Source organism: Chelmon rostratus, chromosome 9 (assembly GCF_017976325.1).
Source record: "Chelmon rostratus isolate fCheRos1 chromosome 9, fCheRos1.pri, whole genome shotgun sequence".
NCBI lineage: Eukaryota > Metazoa > Chordata > Actinopteri > Chaetodontiformes > Chaetodontidae > Chelmon > Chelmon rostratus.
The window spans coordinates 20,250,240-20,272,540 of NC_055666.1; the positions used below are offsets into that span (position 1 = coordinate 20,250,240).

The following is a 22,301-nucleotide window of genomic DNA, read 5'->3' on the forward strand; positions in this document are numbered from 1 at the left end:
TTAAAAGGAAACTGGCTGAAATGGAAACAAGACAGAACAAAAAATCCTGTCAAATTTTCAACTCAAAAGGCTAAAACTACCCTGTTTCGAATGATGCATATTGCATATTATCCTTGTCATACAGAACTGCATTCATACAGAAGTGTTCTCACCTCTGGCTCTTTACTGCAGCCAATTAAGCTCCACTTTTAACCAACTTGAGAAATCACTCGAGCTTTATTGAATGTAAATTGAAGCTTTTATTCTTGAGTTTATAAGTAGAAGTTTTTAGTAAGTCCAAAATGATCCTCTTGCAGTTTAATAATTGTAAGCCCGGTTTTTCGGTGGCACTGTTCTTGGTCCAGATGTTGATCTGAACATTTTGCGAAGACTGTGGAAAAGTACATGGTGTCTGTTTGCTGCTGTTCATGTGTGTGTCAGCATTTTCAGTCAGAGCAGCTGCAGCCTTTTGAGGCGAGGTCAGAGGCCATTGAGACAGGAAGTGCCAAGAGGCCAAGGCTGTTGAAACTCTGAGCGGAAGTTGAACAGACAACCTCATGAAGAGGAATATATTCTAAATGACAGTGTTGTAAAAGTCAATACAGAGTCAGGCTGAATGCAGGGTCACAGTGGCCTCTCCTCTCTCCTGTGACAGAGCGCAGAATTGAAATGAGGCTGGAGATCACAAAGCACTTGTGTCAGTAAGGTACAGAGATTTTGTCATAAAAGGAAGCCAAAGATCTGACACCTTTAAAATGTAATTCTGGGTTTGACCTTGGACTTTCCTTTAACCCACTGAAATAAATGCACATCTCTTTGCAGAACTTGAATAACGAACACAAAAAGGGAATTTTAAATCTCACTTTCTCATTCCTCTTGTGTGTCTCTCTCCAGACGGGACCCGTAACATGACCATGGCCTCTAACTCCATGACAATGCCCATGTCAGACCCCAGCGCCTGGGCAACGGCCATGAGCAACCTGGGGATGCCTCCGATAAGCATGACTGGACAGCAGCTCTTGCCAGGTACCACAGAAAACGTGCTGCATGCTGCCAAACAGGTCACACGGTGCCACAGAAATGTGCATTGTGCTGTACAGTGACAATATTGATGTGGGAATTTCTGTCCCACAGCTCGTAAACAGCCTGAATTTGTTGGGTTTATGTCGAAACTTTAGGCAGAAGATGTGCTCTAAGTTGAGGCATAGCTGCCTACATGTTCAGAGGTGGGAGAAACAGCCGCCTAAAACGTACAGAACCTTTTTTGGTTGTTGACTTGAATTCACAGACTGGCTGGGAAAATGTGTGTGTAGGAGGACAGATGAGTAACAGTGTTTCCTCCCCCTCTGCTGCCCTCTAAGTGCCCTTGAGCAAGTCGGTGAGCATCAGCAATGGAGCAGTTGTAGTCATCGCACTGGGCACCTCCCAGTGCGTCAGAGTTTGAATGTCTGGAGCCTCCCCTCCTCTGCATCTACTCCCCCAGGCAGATATAATTAAGGATATGCTGTTAGATAATTTCCCTGCTTAAGTAAAGGTTTGAAAATGCCAAATGTGTCCAGAGGATGATGGCTTGTGTTGTGTTTTCATACCTGTGTGTGGCCCGTTGGGGCGGTAAGTCATCCTCGTCTGACAGCGCAAAGTCCAGCTGGAGCTCAGAGTGTTTACAGTATTTGTGGCAACCCCTTCAAGGAGTTCCCTCGCTGTTCCACTAGTCACTGAAGAGTTAGTAATCCCCATCCAGCCCCAGTGGGGCGTGACTAGGTTCATTCTGATTGGCTGGGCACATACATGCAAGTCTAGATGAAAAGTGTGTGCATTTTACTACATTATTCAGTTTCTTAACCAGAGCTGCATCAACACCTCACTCGTGTCTGTGCATTAAATATGAAACTACAGCCAGCAGCAAGCTATCTTATTTTAGCATAAAGAATGAAAGCAAGGGGATACAGCTAGTCTGGCAACGTGCTAACGACCAAACTCACTGATCCCACCAAATAGGTTGCAGCTGAATCCATTTTTGCTCAGGAAGTTTCCTAACTGAGGAGTATCTAAGTGACAGCCATGATAAGAGCTGTTCAAATTCTCTAAATGCCAAGGAAAGGTGCTTCTGTGCTTCCTTTCATTGCGTAGGACGCACTGGACCATAGTTTATGCAAGACAAGGAGAAAATGCAATCCCACAATTTTTTGCAGCAACACACCATCCTGCAGTTCAAGACAACAAACAACATATCACATTAGTTGTGGTGGTTGGTATTGTCTGTGCTGTTAATTTGAAGGTCCACTTCCTGTGTTCTGTTGTGTTGGCTGTAACTTTACGTTTTGTTTTCCTGAGGCTCCCTTCCCCCCCCGATGCGTCGAGGAGTGATTGGGCACACCTGAGTTCACTTCCTGAAATTAGGACGCCTATTTAACCTCTGCGGAGACGCTCCTCGACGCCAGAGTATACTTCCACGTACCGTGGTATCAGTTGGTCTCAAGTCTCTTGTGGTAAAGTACTTGTTGATATCTCGTTAAACCTTTTTGGAGTAATCGTTTGTCTCTTCTCTTTTCGTTCCAGTGCCTCCCATGCCCACACAGCCCAGCACCCTCTGGACCTCTCTGAGTTTGTGTTTGTTTGGACCTCACGCTGCCAGCGACTGTTTGAGTTATTGCCTTTCTTGTGAAAATAAAACTTTTGTTAACCTTCTCCGTTTCCGCTCCTGGGTCTCTCTCTGCACCCGCCGTCACAGAATACTCTGGCCAAAACATGGACCCAGCGGATTCGGACCCCTTTCGAGCGGCGCTCGCCCATCAAGGACTACGTCTCGGCCAGCACGAGGACATGCTGCGGGGAGTAATGGAGGCAGTACAAGGTCTCAGCGTCCAAGTCCGTGACCTCACCGCTTACCTCAGCCGCACGGACACCCGTGGCTCTCCTTCCTCCCCAAGTCCCACACCAGCGCCACCCCCACCGGCAACCGCTGCAGCCCAATCTACCTCTCTGTCTGTCTCTCAGCGTGAGCCGTATGTGCCGGCCCCCGAACCCTTTTCAGGTGAAGTTGGTAATGCTGGGGGGTTTATCTTGCGCTGTTCACTAGTATTTGATCAACAACCCCTTAGTTATCCTTCTGATAGAGCTAAGATAGCTTATACAGTTAATTTGTTACGGGGCAGGGCAGCGCAGTGGGCTACAGCGTTATGGGAACAGCACTCCCCCATTCTCTCGTCTTTCGACAGTTTCTCGAGGGAACTTAGTCGTATTTTTGATCATTCACGACAGGGGCAGGAAACTGCTAAACGCCTATTCTCCTTGGCGCAGGGAGCGAGATCAGTGGCAGATTACTCTATTGACTTCCGTATCGCAGCTTCAGAGAGCGGGTGGGGGGAGTTAGAGCTACGAGGTGTTTTCTTACGGAGTCTTTCTAGTGAGTTAAAGGACGAATTAGCTTCCAGAGATGAACCCGATTCCTTAGAGTCATTAATCTCCCTCGCCATACGCATAGATAACCGCTTGAGAGAAAGACAGAGAGAGAAAGCCCAGACTCGCCTCTCTCATGTTCACGAGCCAGCTTCCCTCGCTCCCCCTTCAGCCAGTGGCGGATCCTCCGGCCACTCCGCTGCTCCCTCCACGTCCTCCTCTCACCCTTCGGAGCCCATGCAGTTGGGTCGGACCCGTCTCCACCCTAGCGAGCGGCAGCGACGTTTCAACCAGCGGCTCTGTATCTACTGTGGCCAGGGAGGTCATTATCTCGCTAACTGCCCTCAGACGCCAAAAGGGCAGGCTCACCCGTGACGGAGAGCGCACTGGTGAGTCAGACATCCCCTAATATCAGCTCTCCCTCCCGCATTACTGTTCCCTCCTGTCTGCTTTGGGGTCGTGAGTCTCTTCCCATAAGAGTTCTGATCGACTCAGGGGCAGACGAGAGTTTCATCCACACCGAACTAGCCACCCAGCTTAAGCTCCCCCTTGAATCCCTCCCGGTGCCCAGAAATGTAACCGCCTTAGACGGCCGACGTATAGCTCAGGTCACTCAACGTACGCTCCCTGTCACGCTCATAATTTCCGGGAATCATAGAGAAGACATCCAATTCTTCGTCATTCCTTCTCCTCAGATCCCCCTGGTGTTGGGCCTCCCCTGGTTGCTTAAACATAACCCCCAGATAGACTGGACTACTGCCAGTATCACCACCTGGAGCCCATTCTGTCATGCCCACTGTCTTCGTTCGGCCAACCCCTTTTCTTCACGTGTTTCTCCACCACCTCCCACGCCCCCTGTCCTTACCTCCGTGCCTCCCGAGTACCATGACCTAGCCCCGGTGTTCAGTAAAGAGTTGGCCCTGTCCCTGCCTCCTCATCGCCCTTACGATTGCTCCATAGACCTCCTCCCTGGTGCCCCTCTCCCTTCGAGTCGCCTGTATAACCTGTCACGCCCCGAAAAGGAAGCCATGGAGACATACATACAGGATTCCCTAGCCTCTGGACTCATCCGCCCCTCCTCCTCTCCGTTAGGGGCAGGTTTCTTTTTCGTTAAAAAGAAGGATGCCTCCCTTCGCCCCTGCATCGATTTCCGTGGACTCAACGACATCACCGTTAAGAACAGGTACTCTCTCCCTCTCATCGACCCCTCCTTTGAACCACTCTGCTCCGCCACCATCTTCTCCAAACTAGATCTCCGTAACGCTTATCACCTCGTCCGGATAAAGGAGGGTGATGAGTGGAAGACAGCTTTCAACACACCGTTAGGTCATTTTGAATATCTTGTCATGCCCTTTGGTCTCACTAACGCCCCCGCAGTCTTCCAGGCTCTCATTAACGATGTCCTCAGAGACATGTTAAATCGGTTTGTTTTCGTTTATTTAGATGACATATTGATTTTCTCTCGAGATTTAGAGGAACATAGGCAGCATGTCAGACTAGTGCTTCAGAGACTTCTTGAGAATAAACTGTATGTTAAAGCGGAGAAGTGCGAATTTCATTCTGACTCAGTGAGCTTCCTAGGCTACATCATCGCCAAGGGTCAGCTAAGACCCGATCCTGCCAAGATCCAAGCTGTCACGGATTGGCCCGTCCCCACCACCCGGAAGGAGCTGCAGAGGTTTCTCGGCTTCGCTAACTTCTACCGCAGATTCATCCGTGACTACAGTAAGGTAGCTCTTCCCCTCACTAGACTTACTTCTGTTAAAATCCCCTTCCTGTGGTCTCCTGATTCCCAACAGGCTTTCGCCCAGCTTAAGGCACTGTTCACCTCCGCCCCAGTGCTCAAACACCCCGATCCCGCCCATCAGTTCGTGGTCGAGGTGGACGCGTCCGACTCCGGTGCTGGTGCCGTCCTTTCCCAGAGAGACCCTCAGACTCACAAACTTCATCCCTGTGCTTTCTTCTCTCGCCGCTTATCCCAGGCCGAGCGGAACTATGACGTCGGGAATCGAGAGTTGCTGGCTGTGGTTTGGGCTCTTCAGGAATGGAGGCACTGGCTGGAGGGTGCTACGGTTCCCTTTTTGATCTGGACTGATCATAAGAACCTCGCCTACTTACGCACCGCTAAGAGGCTGAATCCCCGCCAGGCCAGATGGGCTCTGTTCTTGAGCCGGTTCAACTTCACCCTCTCCTATCGCCCCGGTTCCCGTAACACTAAGCCCGACGCCCTGTCCCGTCTCTTTGCTCCTCCCTTGGACTCGGAACATCAGGATGTCATCCTCCCGCCGGCTTGCATCGTGGGGATGGCTACATGGGAGATCGAATCCCTCGTGCTCAAGGCGCAGAAGCAACAACCGGACCCGGGTTCCGGTCCCCCCGGTCGCAAGTTTGTCCCGGATTCTGTCCGATCGCAAGTCCTCCAGTGGGCTCACTCCTCTAGACTTACCTGTCACCCTGGTTTCAACCGCACTCTTCAGTTCCTCCGCCAGAGTTTTTGGTGGCCCAGGATGTACCGTGACACCCGTGCGTTTATTGCCGCTTGCTCTGTCTGTGCCAGGGGAAAAGCTTCTCATCATCCCCCTGCGGGGTTACTGCACCCCTTGCCCGTCCCAAGCCGCCCATGGTCACACATCGCCGTGGACTTTGTTACTGGTCTTCCTCCATCTGAAGGTAACACTGTCATTCTAACTATTGTCGATCGCTTTTCCAAGTCTGTGCATTATGTTCCCCTGCCTAAACTGCCTTCTGCCCTCGAGACTGCTAGTCTACTCGTGTCTCATGTGTTCAAGCTTCACGGTATTCCCCTCGACGTGGTTTCTGACCGGGGTCCACAGTTCGCTTCCCAGGTGTGGCAGGAGTTCTGTAAGGCGGTGGGGGCCACGGCGAGTCTGTCCTCTGGTTACCATCCCCAGAGTAACGGCCAGACAGAGCGAGCAAACCAACATCTGGAGTCCGCTCTTCGCTGCGTGGCTGCTCATCATCCCGTCTCTTGGAGTACTCACCTGCCTTGGATTGAATATGCCCACAACTCCCTCTCCTGTTCGGCCACAGGTATGTCACCGTTTCAGTGCTGTCTGGGTTATCAACCCCCCTTGTTTCCCGAGCAGGAGACTGCGGTGTCCGTCCCCTCTGTGAAGGAGCACCTCCGGAGGATTAAGGAGGTATGGCAGTCGGCCAAAGCTGCTCTCACTCGCTCCACGGAGAGGAACAGACGGCTGGCCGATGCTCACCGCGTCTCCGCCCCCGAGTACCGACCGGGTCAGCAGGTGTGGTTGTCGTCACGGGATCTTCCGTTGGATGTCGAGTCACGTAAGCTCTCTCCCCGTTTTGTCGGCCCATTCGAGGTGTTGAAGGTCATTAACCCGTCTGCTGTCAGGCTCAAACTACCAGACTCTATGAAGGTCCACCCCACCTTCCATGTTTCTCTGTTGAAGCCGGTGCGTTCCAGCGAGCTCAGCCCGCCGTCCGCCGCCCCGCCTCCCCCCCGCCTCATTGACGGTCACCCCGCCTACACGGTGTCACGGATATTGGATGTCCGTCCACGCGGTCGTGGTTTCCAGTTCTTGGTGGATTGGGAGGGTTACGGCCCGGAAGAGCGTTCCTGGGTCTCCAGGGGGCTCATTCTGGATGACTCTCTCCTTCGGGACTTTTATGCCGCTCACCCGGACAAGCCGGGTAGAACGCCTGGAGGCGTTCGTTGAGGGGGGGGTACTGTGGTGGTTGGTATTGTCTGTGCTGTTAATTTGAAGGTCCACTTCCTGTGTTCTGTTGTGTTGGCTGTAACTTTACGTTTTGTTTTCCTGAGGCTCCCTTCCCCCCCCGATGCGTCGAGGAGTGATTGGGCACACCTGAGTTCACTTCCTGAAATTAGGACGCCTATTTAACCTCTGCGGAGACGCTCCTCGACGCCAGAGTATACTTCCACGTACCGTGGTATCAGTTGGTCTCAAGTCTCTTGTGGTAAAGTACTTGTTGATATCTCGTTAAACCTTTTTGGAGTAATCGTTTGTCTCTTCTCTTTTCGTTCCAGTGCCTCCCATGCCCACACAGCCCAGCACCCTCTGGACCTCTCTGAGTTTGTGTTTGTTTGGACCTCACGCTGCCAGCGACTGTTTGAGTTATTGCCTTTCTTGTGAAAATAAAACTTTTGTTAACCTTCTCCGTTTCCGCTCCTGGGTCTCTCTCTGCACCCGCCGTCACATTAGTAATCTACAGCTTGTATCAGCCAGAACAACTACAAAGCATGATCAATTCAACATATCAAGGTGTTTACTGAGTTGTGGTCCTTAAGCTATTATGTGCGTAGTCTCATAATAACCATATAAGAAAAGCGCATATGAGACTGTCTGCTTGACATCTAAATATGAAGAAAGACATTTTTAACCAGATAATGGTCTTAATTCAGCATGGTTGAAGCTTAAGAGTGATATGTATTGTAATAGATTTGCAGGCCTAACTCATCATGCCTATCTTATATGCATACACGAAACAATTATTTTCAATCACACCGTTCTGAGAATGTTTTGCACTGCTGTACACAGCAAACTTACTGTAAAAAGCAGCACAGCAGGGAACAACAGGAAACTAATGCATGAGAGCTGCGAGGAGATCTTTCTGTCTGTTTGTCACTGTTAACAGTCTACAGTCTGCAGTGCAGTTCATTCACTTCACTGATAAACCACAGAGCTGTAGAGTAAGTCATGCTTTTCGCCAGGTAACACATATGAAAACCAAGTATAAAAAATGCCCCTTTTGTCCATCTTCATAACATTGTAGTTGTAGCATTTGTAGCAGACCCACGTCAGTAACATCAGCTATCACATAATTATGTAGCCTTGTATAAGAGCGGTTGAATTCTTTTAGCACTGAGGTTGTCTTTTCCTATGTCCTTGTGAATTCTCCTTCATGGCTTTCCTTTACTTCGTGACTTCATCGAGGTAAGGAACATTGTTTAGGGTTTAAGACTGTTTGATCTGACCCATAGTCTTGCACAGAAACCCCCTGTAAAACCACAAATGGTCTTTTTTACAGTTCAGGTTTTGTATTGATTAAACAACCGCATGATAATGTGTTAATTGCTGAGCTTTGGAGGCTCTTGTAGGCAGATTTTGTTACCTTTTGACAAAGCTAGGCTTGCCGTTTCCAGTCTTTATGCTAAGCTGTATTCATAAATGGCTGCTGGCAGGTGCTTCATGAATGGTAAATGGCTACATTTATATAGCACTTTCATCCAAGCGCTTTGCAAGGTTTTTGCTGCTCATTCACCCATTCACTCACACACTGATGGTAGAGAGAGGGTGCAGGTCTGACAATCGGTGGTTCAGTGTCTTCCCTAAGGACGCTTTAGGCAAGGCCCTGTGATCAGTGTACAACCCGCTCTACTTCCTGAGCCACAGCTACCCCACATATTTACCTGACATATACGAGAATTGTATCTTCTCAACTCAGGAAGTGGAGAAAGAAAGCGAATAATGACACTTCCCAAAATATCAGACTCTTCCAATCCAGGGGAACTATGAGAGGACTCAGCCTATATTCACAGAACTGGAGTTATGGTGTGTAACTAGTGCATGCTTTAAGGTCATAGTGGGTCAGCAGCTGAAAATATGCCAGCATGTAGTACCTGTTTGTTGGCATATCGAATGCACCAAGCTTACAACAAAAAGGTTCAGGAGACGATAGTGTTTCTGCATTCTGATCCCTTCTGTTTGACCTAGCTTGTTTTCAGTCAAGATGTATAAACACATCAACATCCCTATAATCCCTCTAAGGCCTGGTTACTTAAACAATAGTTCACAACCCCAACAGCAGCAGAAGCTTCCTTTTGTTGAGCAGTGTGAGTCAGCTGGTGCGGCCATGCCCTGAAAACAAAAATGGCACAGTTACAATGCAATAATACAATTCAACAATGAAACAAATTATTTAGACAAAAATCATAAACATCAGCGCACAGGATGGTGGTGTATGTTCTCTGTTGACATTGTTGCATGAACAACTCACATTATTGAAACAGAATTACTGTTCTGTAATGTGTTTTCTATTAAAAAAAAACTTTTTATTGCAGTAATTCAGTTTCAAGTTATTAAATCTCCAGAATAGTTTTTAAAGGCAATTTCAGACTCACAGCAGAGAAGGCACCACAACTGAACAGGGTGGTCAGTGATACACTGCACTAAGAACGTGCTGAATTCCCTATAATGAGGCGTTTTTGTAGCGTTTAAATTTAGAGGAGCTGCTATTGTCTGCCAGTCAGGAATAGTATTTTGTGTGAGAAATAAGTCTCAAATTATTTGATAAGTGCCCTTTAAACTAATTCATTTGCCAATTGTCACATAGAGTGTTACATTTGTTCTGAACTATATTTTTTGAAAGGAAAACAATCAAATCTGAATAATAAGAGAATTTCAGTACACTAAAACTCAAAAATCAGAATCGCAAGATCTACTATATTAACATTTTTCAGTGCATCATACACAAATATTCAATAATTCCCACAGCATAAAAGTACCAGTAGCCGTTCTTAGAGGTCACCCAAGAGGAGAGGTCGTTTCTAAAATTTGATCCCTGGCAGAGTCATGTCCGCTGGCAGCTTTGCTGTCTACAACCACGTTCATTTTAGATTATAACGGGTTTAAGGAAGGTTTAAGAATACCCACACTGAAATTTATCATTATTAAGCATTATGTTAATATTTGGCTGTTTTCAGACATGGAATATGAAGCACCGCTGCTCCATCTGTCTGTTACAGTTATGCCTTGTTGTCATTCAGACAGTGCACAAGCATTGAATGACGAGACACTAAATTGGGACTCTTGTTTCATTCCTATTAGCTCACATGCTGTGTGAAAAGGGTTTTACTGTGTACTGTATTCCTGTGGTTGTATGAGTTTTTTTTAAGCCCTCTTTTGCCCCAGGTGCACCCCAAGAGGAAAATCATTTTTTATGCACTCATCAGATGTGAAAAGAGTCTCCTCAACTGCTTAATATTGGCTCTTTCATGGTAGTGTACTCAATTGATTTTGATATCTTTGTGCATAACAGGTAACTGATTTAGAAAATGAATTTATCACAGAGCTTTGTTCACCTTGCGCTGCTGCAGCCTTTTGCAGTTAATGTAAAGGTTATAAAAGCACGCCGTTGAAGCGAGTGGATTCAACATGGCTCGCCTCTTTGCTGCTACACGTTTCTTCTTTTCACAGCTCTTCGGCACAATCAGAGAGCTGTGTCATTGATATGTTCTTAAAAGAGCACACGCAGCGACTTAAAACACTTCATCAGCATTACTTTCAGAACGCTGGATAAATATGTGGAAACTGAGGCCTTTTATATTAATGAAGCTTTGATGCGTGTACGCATTTGTTTGTCGTTTTCCAATGTCAATACAACCTCAGAGAGCACTTCATTGTTAAGTATTCTGCATTGAGAACATCACATTCAGTCTTACCAACTCCACTTTCCATTTATAACTAAAGGGAAGGCTCCACTGTTTTGCTATCTCTGTCTCCTTATGAGCTTTTTTTTTTTTACCTTTATTTATGTTTGTGTTCACATACATGCATATTGTTGTCTGTGAGTCCATATTTAAGACAAATGCAAGAGGAAGTTGCTAACATTCTCTCCCGCTGCTCACCTATGGAATGTTATTTGTGATATTTGCTGCTCTCACATACAAAACGGCCTCTGCAAGCTCTCCTCCCATGAGCATCATAGGCATTACAGACAGTGGGGAGCTGTCCAGCATGATGGAGATGGAGGGAAGCACTCCTGCCCACGCAGTGAGAGGGAGAGGTGCATGTGTAGGGGATTTGATCTGTGTGCCGTGTGAAGAATCAAGCCTTAGTTGCAGTAATATATCTTCATTAAAGTCGTTTTGACGAAGTTGTTTCTGAAGGGTGGTTGTAGAGAGGAATGGGGGGGGACTGAGGGGGAGGAGAGTCGTGGAGGACAGCTGTGTGTCCCGGCGTGGATCATCTGGGAAAGCAGCTGGTGCTTCACTACCTTTAGCTCTTCCTTCCTCCTCTCTCCCCAGCCCCCCACCTCCCCCCCGCCATCCCAAATTACCCAACATCTTCATTAACGTCTCATTACAGCTGAGTCAGCCACTGTAACCCACAGCCATATTAGAGCACACACTGCTCGCTTGGTTTTCAGGGAGCGCAGTTTTAGCCTCCTCTCAGTCACACTGAAAAACTAAACAGTACACGTGATGAAGTGAGTTCTGCTGCATATATAAATGCAAGCAATTAAGAAAATAAACTTCACAGAATCTCACTTTTAATCCTTAAAATCTAAAGTTTAGTTCACATGGTATCCCTCACTGTGCATTAAGGACTTGAATTTTTCAAACGCCTTTAGTTCAAACACTTGAAACAGCACGGCAATCTTTTGTGCTATTTGTAATTTTGTGAGAGCGTTGGTTATGTTTTTGTCATGATACATTTCTGTGCTCAGAACAGAACTCTATTATATAATCTGCATGTTCATGAGGAAGTCAGTGGGCTACTTTTGTCTCAGTGGAGCACAGTATTATCCATCTGCAGATAGACAGACACTTTATCAGACAGACTGAAATTATTCGGTTTCAAGTACTCCTACCAGCTCATTTTCTTTTAGTCAACTCCTACCGTCTCCCTGTGTCTCTCCCTTTAACCATTTATGAAGAGGAACTCTTGGGTCAATCAAAGTTGCCGGCTAAGTGCAGTCTGAGTTATGAGTGTGCATCCACACTCACGGTTCTGTCTGCACTTAAACAGGCAGCTGAAAGGAGGCCTCCTAGCAATAAACCTGACCTTTGCTGAACTCCATCCATAATCCATATGTTCAGTAGACTTTGCTGAGAGATGCATGGTCAAATTTTCAGTCTGTTAGCTCTGAACCTCCTGAACCTTTTTGAGGCACTCTGAACATGAGCCATTTCCCCCCTGATCCTCCCACACACACACACACGCACACACACAAGGCAGAGACCATAGGTAAGATACACACACACATACTCTGTCACATGTTATGTTTTATGGTCTTTGAACTAATCCAGGTGGATTAACCACCAGTTCTCCATCGTGACTGAAAGAATCCTGCTCTGTTTTGACTTTAAACTAGAGAAAAGTAACCAGGTCACTTTCCAACTGAACTGCTTGTGTGTGTGTGTGTGTGTGTGCATGTGTGATTACTGTGTAAGTTGTTCAGCATTTTAAAATGAATGCTCCAAATTTGAGAAAATAATTCTAGGCTTGTCTGCTGTCATACTTTGTTAATATCAGTCCCATCTTTGGGCTGTCAATGCAGAGAGATTATTATTATTTTAGCATCCAGACTAGAAGACAAACAAGTTAAAATGGAAAAAATACAGCTCCAAAACTGTCTTGTTAATATGTTGTATCCTGTTAGCTACCAAGCTAGCCATCAAAGACACAGGTCATGACTCAGATTCATGGCTGGGTCTCGGTTTCAAGGAGCCAAGTGGTCACATGAAGGCCTTTAAACAAAGATACTCCCGTGTTTTGTTGCGAGTAAAGCGAGATCGATAAATCAATAAGCATGAACCTTAACTGACTGCAAATATCGATATGTTTTATGCCAGCAGATAAGTAATAAAGAAATTGCAGTACAGATATGCCAAAGTCAGTTTGAGGTCATTTAGAAATGTTGTCTCCATTATTTAGTTTGCTCACCAAAAAGCACTGATAAGTTAAACTGTAAAATATCTATCTATGCATCTTGCCGACAGTTATGTTAAAAAAAAAGTTTGTGTGTGTGGGGGGGGTATGAAAATTTTCAGGTGTTTCATAAGTGGTAACATTTACACACACATTTACGCTACATTTATATAACACTTTTATCTAATGTGTCATTTTTTTTTAACCAGGCGGTGGTTTTTATAATGCCTGGCTTTTGGGGTTGTTGTAGGCCTCTCAGCACCACCACTTCCTGTACCCATACGTCTTTTATTTCAGTTCCAACCTTGGAAATGTAGTAATTTAGTCACTGGGTTACATAGCCTCAATGAAACAACACCTTAAAAATGCACGGAGTGACGTAGCTAACATGCACTTTTAGTGCATCTTCAGAATATTGCAGTTTCACCACAGCAGACCCACGTCAGTAAAATCTGCTACCGGACAGTTACGTAGCCTCATGTAACTGCAGTCATATTCTCTTAGCACTGTGGTTGTCTTTTGCTAAGTCCTCATGAATGCTCCTTCATACCTTATGTTGTTTTCCATCGAGGTTAAGGAAAATTGTTGAGGAAAAGACATACAACGACATATAACATAATTGTTTTGACTATTATTGTCTTGCACTGGATCCTCCTGTAAAACCACAAGTTGTCTTTTTTACAGTTCAGGTTTTGTGTGGATAAAACAACTGAATAAAAACGTGCTAATTGGTGAGCTTTGGGGGCTCTTGTAGGCAGATTTTCTTACCTTTGGACAAAGCCAGGCTCTCTGTTTCTAGTCTGTATACTAAGCTGCCTTTAGAAATGGCTGCTGGCAGGGGCTTCATGAATGGTAAATGGCTACGTTTATACAGCCAAAATGCTTTAAAGGGTTTTTGCTGCTCATTCACCCATTCACCTACACACAGAGTGGAGTTCAGTGGTTCAGCGCGTTGCCTAAGGACTCCTTGGCATGTGCACCTTGGTATGTGGACATACCTCACACCTTGGTATGTCCACATACCAAGGTGTGAGGTATGAGGTGGGAATTGAATCATGAACCCTACGATCAGTCGACGACCCCCTCTACTGCCTGTCAAGTCAAGCTCAGTCTGCGCACACTACACAAGCTGCGTTTCCATTGCCACTAGAAATGCGCAAATCCTAAATATCGCAATTAAAAACGGTAATGGAAACACCTAAATTTCGAAAATCCTCTCAAGTATCGCAAAAACATTTTTACGCTCTCATGAGGTGGTTTTTCAGACTTGTCGATATTTAGGTGTATCGAAAAAGTGTAATGGAAACACTTTTTTCGCATTTACACGTCTCCGAGGTCAGCGGACTCCCCGTTTCAGGCTGGCCGCATGCAGTCAGATATAACGTCTTGTCAATTTTGTAGTGTATTTTGGATGTTTTCTGGATCTCAATAAGTAACAGACAAAAACACTACGGCTGTTCCAGCTGTCATGCTGGCTGATCTGTTAAAGACAATCCGACAGCTGTGATCTCGTCCTGTGCGCACTTTGCAAAATCTAATCAGTTAGTTTTCATTAATCATGAGATGAACTTGTGATGAGTGTGTGCACCTCAGCTATGTGGGAGACACGCGTGCACGCCATTAACTTTAATATCTACACATAATTGCTGATAGAAAGTATGTTCAAAGGACACTTCAGTAATTCACAGTCCTGTATTCTGCTGCTGCTTCACCAGTGCGAGCTGACGCTGTCAGAGCGATGTATGCGCAATCCTACAAGGCCAGGGGCATGCATGTGCTTTTTAATTATAAGGCTTTGTGTTAAGTTTTACCGACGCACAGCCCGCACACACATCTTGCCGGCGTCCGAGAACTTATGAGAATTTCGGCTGGTTCGCAAAATACTGTTCAATGGAAACACCTGCAAGTCGCATTCGAACTTTGCCGAAATTTCAGAAATATCGCTTTTATTTTGCGAACAACTGTAATGGAAATGCAGCTACAGTCTGGAGAAAACATCCAATCAAGCACAATAATTGAAACCTGTGTGGGTGTAGCATGGCTTTGCAGGTCCTTTAAACCCAGCAACACTGACAGGACTCTTGAGAAGCTGCATGCCCCCAATTCTGTAGCTAACAGTTAAACATTAAAAACACATTAAAACAAAATGTGTCATTCATGTGCTACACATGTAAAATACACAATACATATGACAGCTCTGGAGTTGCTGGAAACCTGGTGTTTACCCAGGCTAAACAAATATTGGACCCACCAGAAGAAGTTGATATCGATCTTCTCACCTAACTGCAGGTAAGAAAACAAAGTGTAATCTCCCAAAATGTCACATTTTTCCTTTAACTTAAGAGCTCCTGCATTTCATCCTCCTTCATTTAATCAGTGCTGGGAAGGTGGTTACACCACAACAGACTGTAGAGCACTTTGTCAGTCTTGCTTTTAGATAAGTGCTTTACAAATAAAGATGATTATTGTTATTATTGAAGCTGGTGTGGGCAGATAATGAGACTGAATAACGATGTCCTTCTGCAAAAGTGTCATCACTTTGTCAGCAAAAAAGTGCCTTAATTTGATTGAATTCTTCGTTTTCTGTCATTTTGCAAAAGTCATTTGTCATTCTGTAACACAGCCATCTTATTTTTAGAATTAGCGTTTTCTTTTCAACATGGCAGCAGGAGGCAGGCATGGGATCAGTCCGTATCAGTTTGTTTGTCCATCACACCAGCCATCTGAATTTGATGATACATCTCAAGTTGCACTCATCTTAATCGATTTGTCAGTGGCATAACGGCTAAACGTCAAAACAAACCAGCATATTTGTCACTTATTGGCGCAGAAAGGGATGAATTATATCAAGATGTTTGACTTTACAAGCAGCCTCATTAATGCAACTGAGCAATCAGCTCAGCTGACACAAAAACTCTCTGTAGATTCACACCATAAGAAAAGTGTCCATGTGCACACAAAGACAGGAATATGTGTGTGTGCATTCTTTCATCAGAATAAAAGGATGCATAAAATTGATCACACCAGAGTAAAATTAAGGTTTAAACATCAGTTTATTTTTGTGGGATGGCATGTTTCGTGCCATTTTGGTTTCTTGCTCATTTCATTTTTCATTAATTTATTGTGAAGTTATTGAATTATAGCTGAAAAAACATTAAGACAGCTGTCTTTTTAACAAATTTACCATGTTACTGTTATAACTGTGAAATCCCACCTCTTAGACAGATGGATTCCCTGAGGCCAGGATAGAGGGACTGCTTTGTCAGCACAGCGTCATGTTATTGAATCAGGCGGGTCAACTTGTGTTCAGTTTGAGTTGTGTTGACCGTAAAGATGAGGAGTCTGTTGATGGATACATGATAGACGTCTTTATGGTCGGAGTTGGTGAATGGAGGTTGTGTATGTTGGAGCGGTGTTATTGTTGGGTTATTGAATGGAGGTTGTTATATCACTGAACCATACATCCACACTGTGATGACAGCAGAAGACTGTAGAATAGCCAGAAAAATGGTTCTCCTCTGTCTCTCCCCTCTCTGTCAAATATGATTATGTCTGTCCTTCTGTCTCTCTCTCTCTCTCTGTCTGTCTGTCTGTCTCTCTCCCTGACCTTACCGCCTTACAAGCTACCACTTATTATCACAGACACACAGACACTCTCATCTCTAAATCTGGCAGGATTTATTCACTCTGGCAGCTATGTCTAAGACTTTTTATCTCAGGGATATAATTTAGCTTTTTTCAAGAGTTTTCAAGAGACTTCAGGACTCATAACTGCAACGTTGTCCAATACAGAGAGATTAAGGTGGGCTTTTTACTTTTTTCGGTACTGATTACATCTCAGTCTTCCTCTGGCCAACTTGCAAACAATTTATCGCCTTATGGTCAAAATGCTGCTACAAATATGACTTTCTAAGTGAAGTTGTCTGAAAGTTTTCTTTATATTGACTGCTGTTTTTTAGCACGTGTTTCAACACAGCCACAGCCTACTGATGTTGAACTTCATCGTTTTCAGACTGTCCCTCCATGACTCCTCGCCAGTTCCTTTCTGTACAGACCGGTGTTCTTCTATTTGATTTTTTATTTGAGGAGAAGGTCAGTTGAATAGACCTAGAATAGACCCTTTCTTTCCTGGTGGCTCATTTTCCTTCCCTAAAAGTTTTCCAGACATGTCACAGAAAATTCCAACCTGCTGCTGGTGCTGAAGGTTGTCAGATCAGCAAAGTCATCATGGCTTTGGTACAAAATTTCATGTCAGTCCATCCAATAGTTGTTGAGATTCTGAACCAGACGTATCGTAATAGAGATTTAACATCTGATGTGTTTGATATTTTTGTGAATCTTGATGTCAGCTAACCGTAAGAGCAGAAAAAAAAGAGGAAGACTGTGAACCTGGTAGCCTTCAGGTTTGAGGGACAGCTGCAGGCAGAAGGATAGAGGACCAGAGCAAAGTGCAGCTCAGACCACATGTTTCTGTCCGAACCTGACCCGAGCCTGAGGGAGTGGTAACCAAGTCCAGCCTGAACCCGACAGGCATTCTATTTCTTACATCCGAACCCGACCTGAGTCTGACGCAGTTAATGTCAGGTGAAGCATGAGTTTGTGTTGTCACGCAGTCATTCAGCCTGCATCCTACAGCCTAGCCTGAATTCCTTCACATAATCATTTGCTTCGTTATTATTTTTTGCACTGACTCCGCAAATTGAAACAAAGACAAATTTTTGGCCGAACCTGACCAACCCATTGGGTCCAGACTTGTCCCATCAGAGTTGGATCGAGTATCCACGCTCTTGACCAACACTGAGCAGCTTTGTGTCAGGTAGTTCTTGCCTCTGCATCATTCAGAACATACAACTTGTCCAGTTTTATTCCTTTCTTAAGCCCCATTTGGACTGGATTTATTTTCAAGGGTTTCTGGGGTGATTATAACATAACATGCACTGTTCAGTAATATTAATCCTCTCCCGAGTGCAAATGCGGGTCATTTTTCATCCCCACCCCAGTTACTGTCACGATTTCCTACTGTTTTTGGTCGAACTTGCTGCCCCTCCTGTAATTTAAATCCCTCCCGGAGCCACATCCTTGTATTTTAAAGTAGATCTCTCAGTTTTTATTTATTAATTTAATATTTCATCGGCTCAGGGTGAAATTTGACTTTTGTGTGAAAATTAAGGAGTTGAGAATTGTTTTTTGCTAATCAGAAAGACTGAAACACCAACATATAGGCCTGTACGAAGATGGAAGTAAATGAAAGCCATCAGGACAGAAAGACCCCGTAAAAGCTCATCCAATGGGCTTGTAAAGGGAGCCGCAGGTAGATACTGGTATTCTCTATTGGCTGGTCCTGCAGACTGTCCATGTCTATTACAGACCACATCCTCCATTTCGTGATGGTTAAAACACAGTCCGGAACAATTAGCTAAATTATTGAGAAGCCCAGTGAATATTTCATTGCCCCCGTATTAATCCTGTCCAAACTGGGGGTTTAAACTGCAAATGCTGGACTGGAACTATGCCAGGAGGGGTTTGCTACTAGCAACAGTATTTTCAAATGACACCAACTGGCAGTGGCAAAACAGAGGTATTAAAGAAATATTAAACAAATTAAGTGATATGCACGCAGCCAGCTTTAAAGCTAAACCCAATTTGATTTCACGCTTCATAACATTTATTTTCTTGGTGTCTTTTGTTTTCTAATGCAGTCCATTCATAGGTATCCCCCGTAATTACTTATGCTGTATCAGTAATAGGCCAGTTCGCCAGCCTTGTTTGTTTCTCCTTTTACTTGCCCTTAAACTAAATCCCACAAAACATTAGAAAAGCCTTGAAAGGTTTTTAATGTGGCTTCCTGAGGGTTGTAGATACACTCTTATATTGTGTGGTGCTGTTCAGAATATCCCTGTTAACTTGTAGGGCAAAGCATTGTCCCTTTATGCCAAAGTACAGGATATATTGACTCAAGATGAGACATAAAACGATCACTTGCCCCACTACACTGAGAGGTTGAAGGTCAGAGTCAGCTGGAGGGGATTAAGTGTTTTCCATGCTTGCAGATCCTCCGCTGCAGCTGTGAGGCTGTAACCACTTGGCGCCTTATTGTAAATGATAATGAATAGTCAATGTATCTCTGCATTAGTATTCACTGCAAAATGACAATTCTGTTAACTTAAAGCACTCCAGGACAACAAGGGCATTTTGGATAGGCTCTCATTATAGGAATAGATGTTTCTATTACAAGCAATAATGGCATTTATTGGCTGGTTTGGACTCTATTAGAAATGTTATTGGATGGAGGCCACAAGGCAGCTGCTACTGAGACTAAGGAAGATATGTGGATGAATGTGCCCCCTCTTTCTCCCAGTTCCACACACAAACACTCACTGCCCTCACACACAACAGTTGATTTTTTTTTTTTTTTTTTGGAATTCACTCAGTTTTTAGTGTTTCTGAATGAACAAAAAGGCTCACAGGAGCAGGAGAGTTTCCCACGACCCTCCCTGCTGTGTTCACTTGGCACACACTAGTTATACATGAGCATGCCACACAAGCACGCATGGGCTCATGCTCTGTGATCTGATCTACTGCAGCGAACAGCGAGAGACTGATTTAACTGGCTGAGGTTAACGTCCTGCATAAAGTCAGGGGAAACACGAGAAGCGTAAAAGTAACAATGGCAGTTGTGGTTCATAAAAGTTTCACATAATTTAAGCGGTACAATCTATGCAGAACAAATGTGTCACTTATATCAGTCACAATACAGAAAATGAAGTGAAGAATTCTTCATGGTTAATAGAAACTGATGGATTTTCGAGAGATATCTGATGGAGATTAAAAGGGAAATGGAGATGCAGATGGGGGCACAGTTGGCAGGGTGAGTAAAAGGCCAGGTTCCAGGAGGCTTGGACCTGTCTGTTCATCAGAAAAAAATTACCCATATTACCCAGCATGCCTCACAGCGGCTGTCCGTGTCCCCCCGACTGCCACCCATGGCTGACTCCGCTGAGAGGGAACATTTAGTGTGGAAATCACAGTTTGAGGAGGTAGGAAGGGGGAGGAGAGGTTGTGTCAAGCCAGAGAAGGGAGCACAGCAGTGATAGCCAGAAGCTTGTTGCAGTCAAATTTTATTGTTTTTTATTTAATTTCACGTCCGTGCTTCTCCTACACAGATAGGCTGAAATGGAGTTACATTTAACAAACCTCTGGGAAATACTTTACATTGGAAAAAAACACCAAGCTGAGGGTGTACTGTATGTGTAAACGCTGCAGAGCAGTGGTATGTACAGTAATGACCGAGCGCACTGAGAAATAGATTAAAAAAAAAAAAAAGAAGCCAGAGTCAAACAGCGAGCGAGAGAAAAAGAGATCAGAGATAAACAGGCACAGAGACTAGCGGCCTTGTGTGGGCGGTCGGAGAACTAGAAGGTTTCTCTTGATGTTGTTGTTTAAGGGCACTTTCATGATCCCTGGGTCTCGGAGGAGTTTCTCACTACAGACCCCTTTTGCACTGAAACCACTCAAACAGTGGGTCACCTCACTGGTAGTGATGAAACATGAAACATGTCTTCCGGACTGAAGCGCCATTGTTGCCATAGTGATAACAGAGCCGGAGCAGCTGAAAATCAACTGGAAAAAGAGACAGTAAATAATAACTCATCACGCACGTCTCTGCTGCTGCTGCTGCTCTCTGCACATGCTCTTACACGACTTGTAGCACTCACTGTTGGTGTGCTTGTCTGTAGATGGATGGATGGAGAAAAACAAGACGCATTAATGCTGTAAAATGGACCCTAATGGTGACAGTGAATGTGAATACCTACATCATTAAGCGGCACTCACTTATTTAAGTGTTTTTCTTTCATTTGTCACATTACAAGAACGCTTTGATCGTCCCCAGCAGCAGTCACGTTGTGGGATTTTGAAATTCTGAGACTGTCAGAAATCTGATGCGGCCTTTCCTTTAGTCACCAAAGCTCTAAATCAGTTATCAGTAGAGTTGTCTCACAGTCTGAGTCCACCATTCTTTGATCCGACGACCATGTTTCTTTCACAATTGTCATCTTTGGACTGTGACAGCCCAAAATCACACAGTATGACGTTTCCTCAAGAGAGTGATAAAAATGAGAGTCAAGCCTCTAATGCAGCGTCTCAAGGCTGTTACGTTCAACTGAGACGACTGCGAGTGGAGTGAGTGTTTTGATTTGACACTGTGATTGCTGACTGTTGGTGCAAAAGAAAGAGGCCCTCCCTCTTTGATTCTGATGGACTTGGAGCAAAACATGACATTTAGCTTGATGGTTCATATTGCTGAATCTTCTGTCTTTCTATTAAAAGCCACAGCTGCTCTGCTGGAGACGTGTCAACAAGATGTCACTGAAATATGCACAGAAATCCAGTCTGCACTTTTAAATTGAATCTGAGTGCAAATGTGCTGATAATACATGCCCCGCTCTTATTTTAGTCTCATTTCTAATTGTCATATTGACACTTCAGTGAACTTTTACATATTTGTTCTTGGATTAAGGGGTTAAACAAAATATGTGATGAGTTTTTAAATGCTCTAAAACAGTGAACACAAACACGCAAGGGCTTCATTGAGGTGAGTCGGCCACGCTCCTAATCAGATTAGCTCTTGCTCTAAGTACAAACTTAATTTGCTCTCAATCAGCGTTTAGGTTGTGAACACAACAGAACAAATAAACAGAATTTCTTGCTGCATTTTTGCACATGTAAAGGAATATCAGCTTGGAGTCTGATAGGATTATGATTGCAGAGCAAATGGAGCAAAACAGATAAACAAGCTAACAAAACAGAAATGTGCAGGCGTAGAGGGAAGCACACACACACACACACACAGAGTAACTCAGCCCTGAGCAGTCAGATCATGTCTGTTGAAGGTAGTGTGCTGACCTGAGTTCAGCGTGGTAGAAGCAGGTGAGGCCGGGCTGTAACCCTGGAGACGATTTTTTGTCTGATCTCGATGTTTTCCTGGGTCAGGCAGAGCCTTATTTAATCCTTTGTACATAGAGTACAAAAAGTAACAGAGAGCCAGGCACGCTGACACAAACAGGATCAATTTTGATTGACAGACAAAATACATTAATGCTAATCATTTGTATAAATATATTACATACATAGACACGGCGTGCAGCTGGGTAAGCACATCTACCCAACAGGTCTGCAGGCTCAGTGTATAAATGCTGCTCCTGTGTCAAGTTCATATCCATGCAGGATGTAAGCCATATCCCGCACCACTATGAACTGTCAGTGGTG

The 22,301-nt window shown here is 44.7% G+C and overlaps 1 protein-coding gene across 1 annotated transcript in view; it reads left to right on the forward strand.

Moving 5' to 3' along the window:
* The window catches only part of LOC121611343 (ecto-NOX disulfide-thiol exchanger 2-like), a 121,680-nt gene that overhangs the window by 44,300 nt on the left and 55,079 nt on the right, over positions 1-22,301 (forward strand). Inside the window, exon 3 of the mRNA XM_041943870.1 lies at positions 874-1,005. Coding sequence (XP_041799804.1) covers positions 888-1,005 — 118 coding nt within the window. The 5' untranslated portion in view covers positions 874-887. The remainder of the gene's footprint in view (positions 1-873; positions 1,006-22,301) is intronic.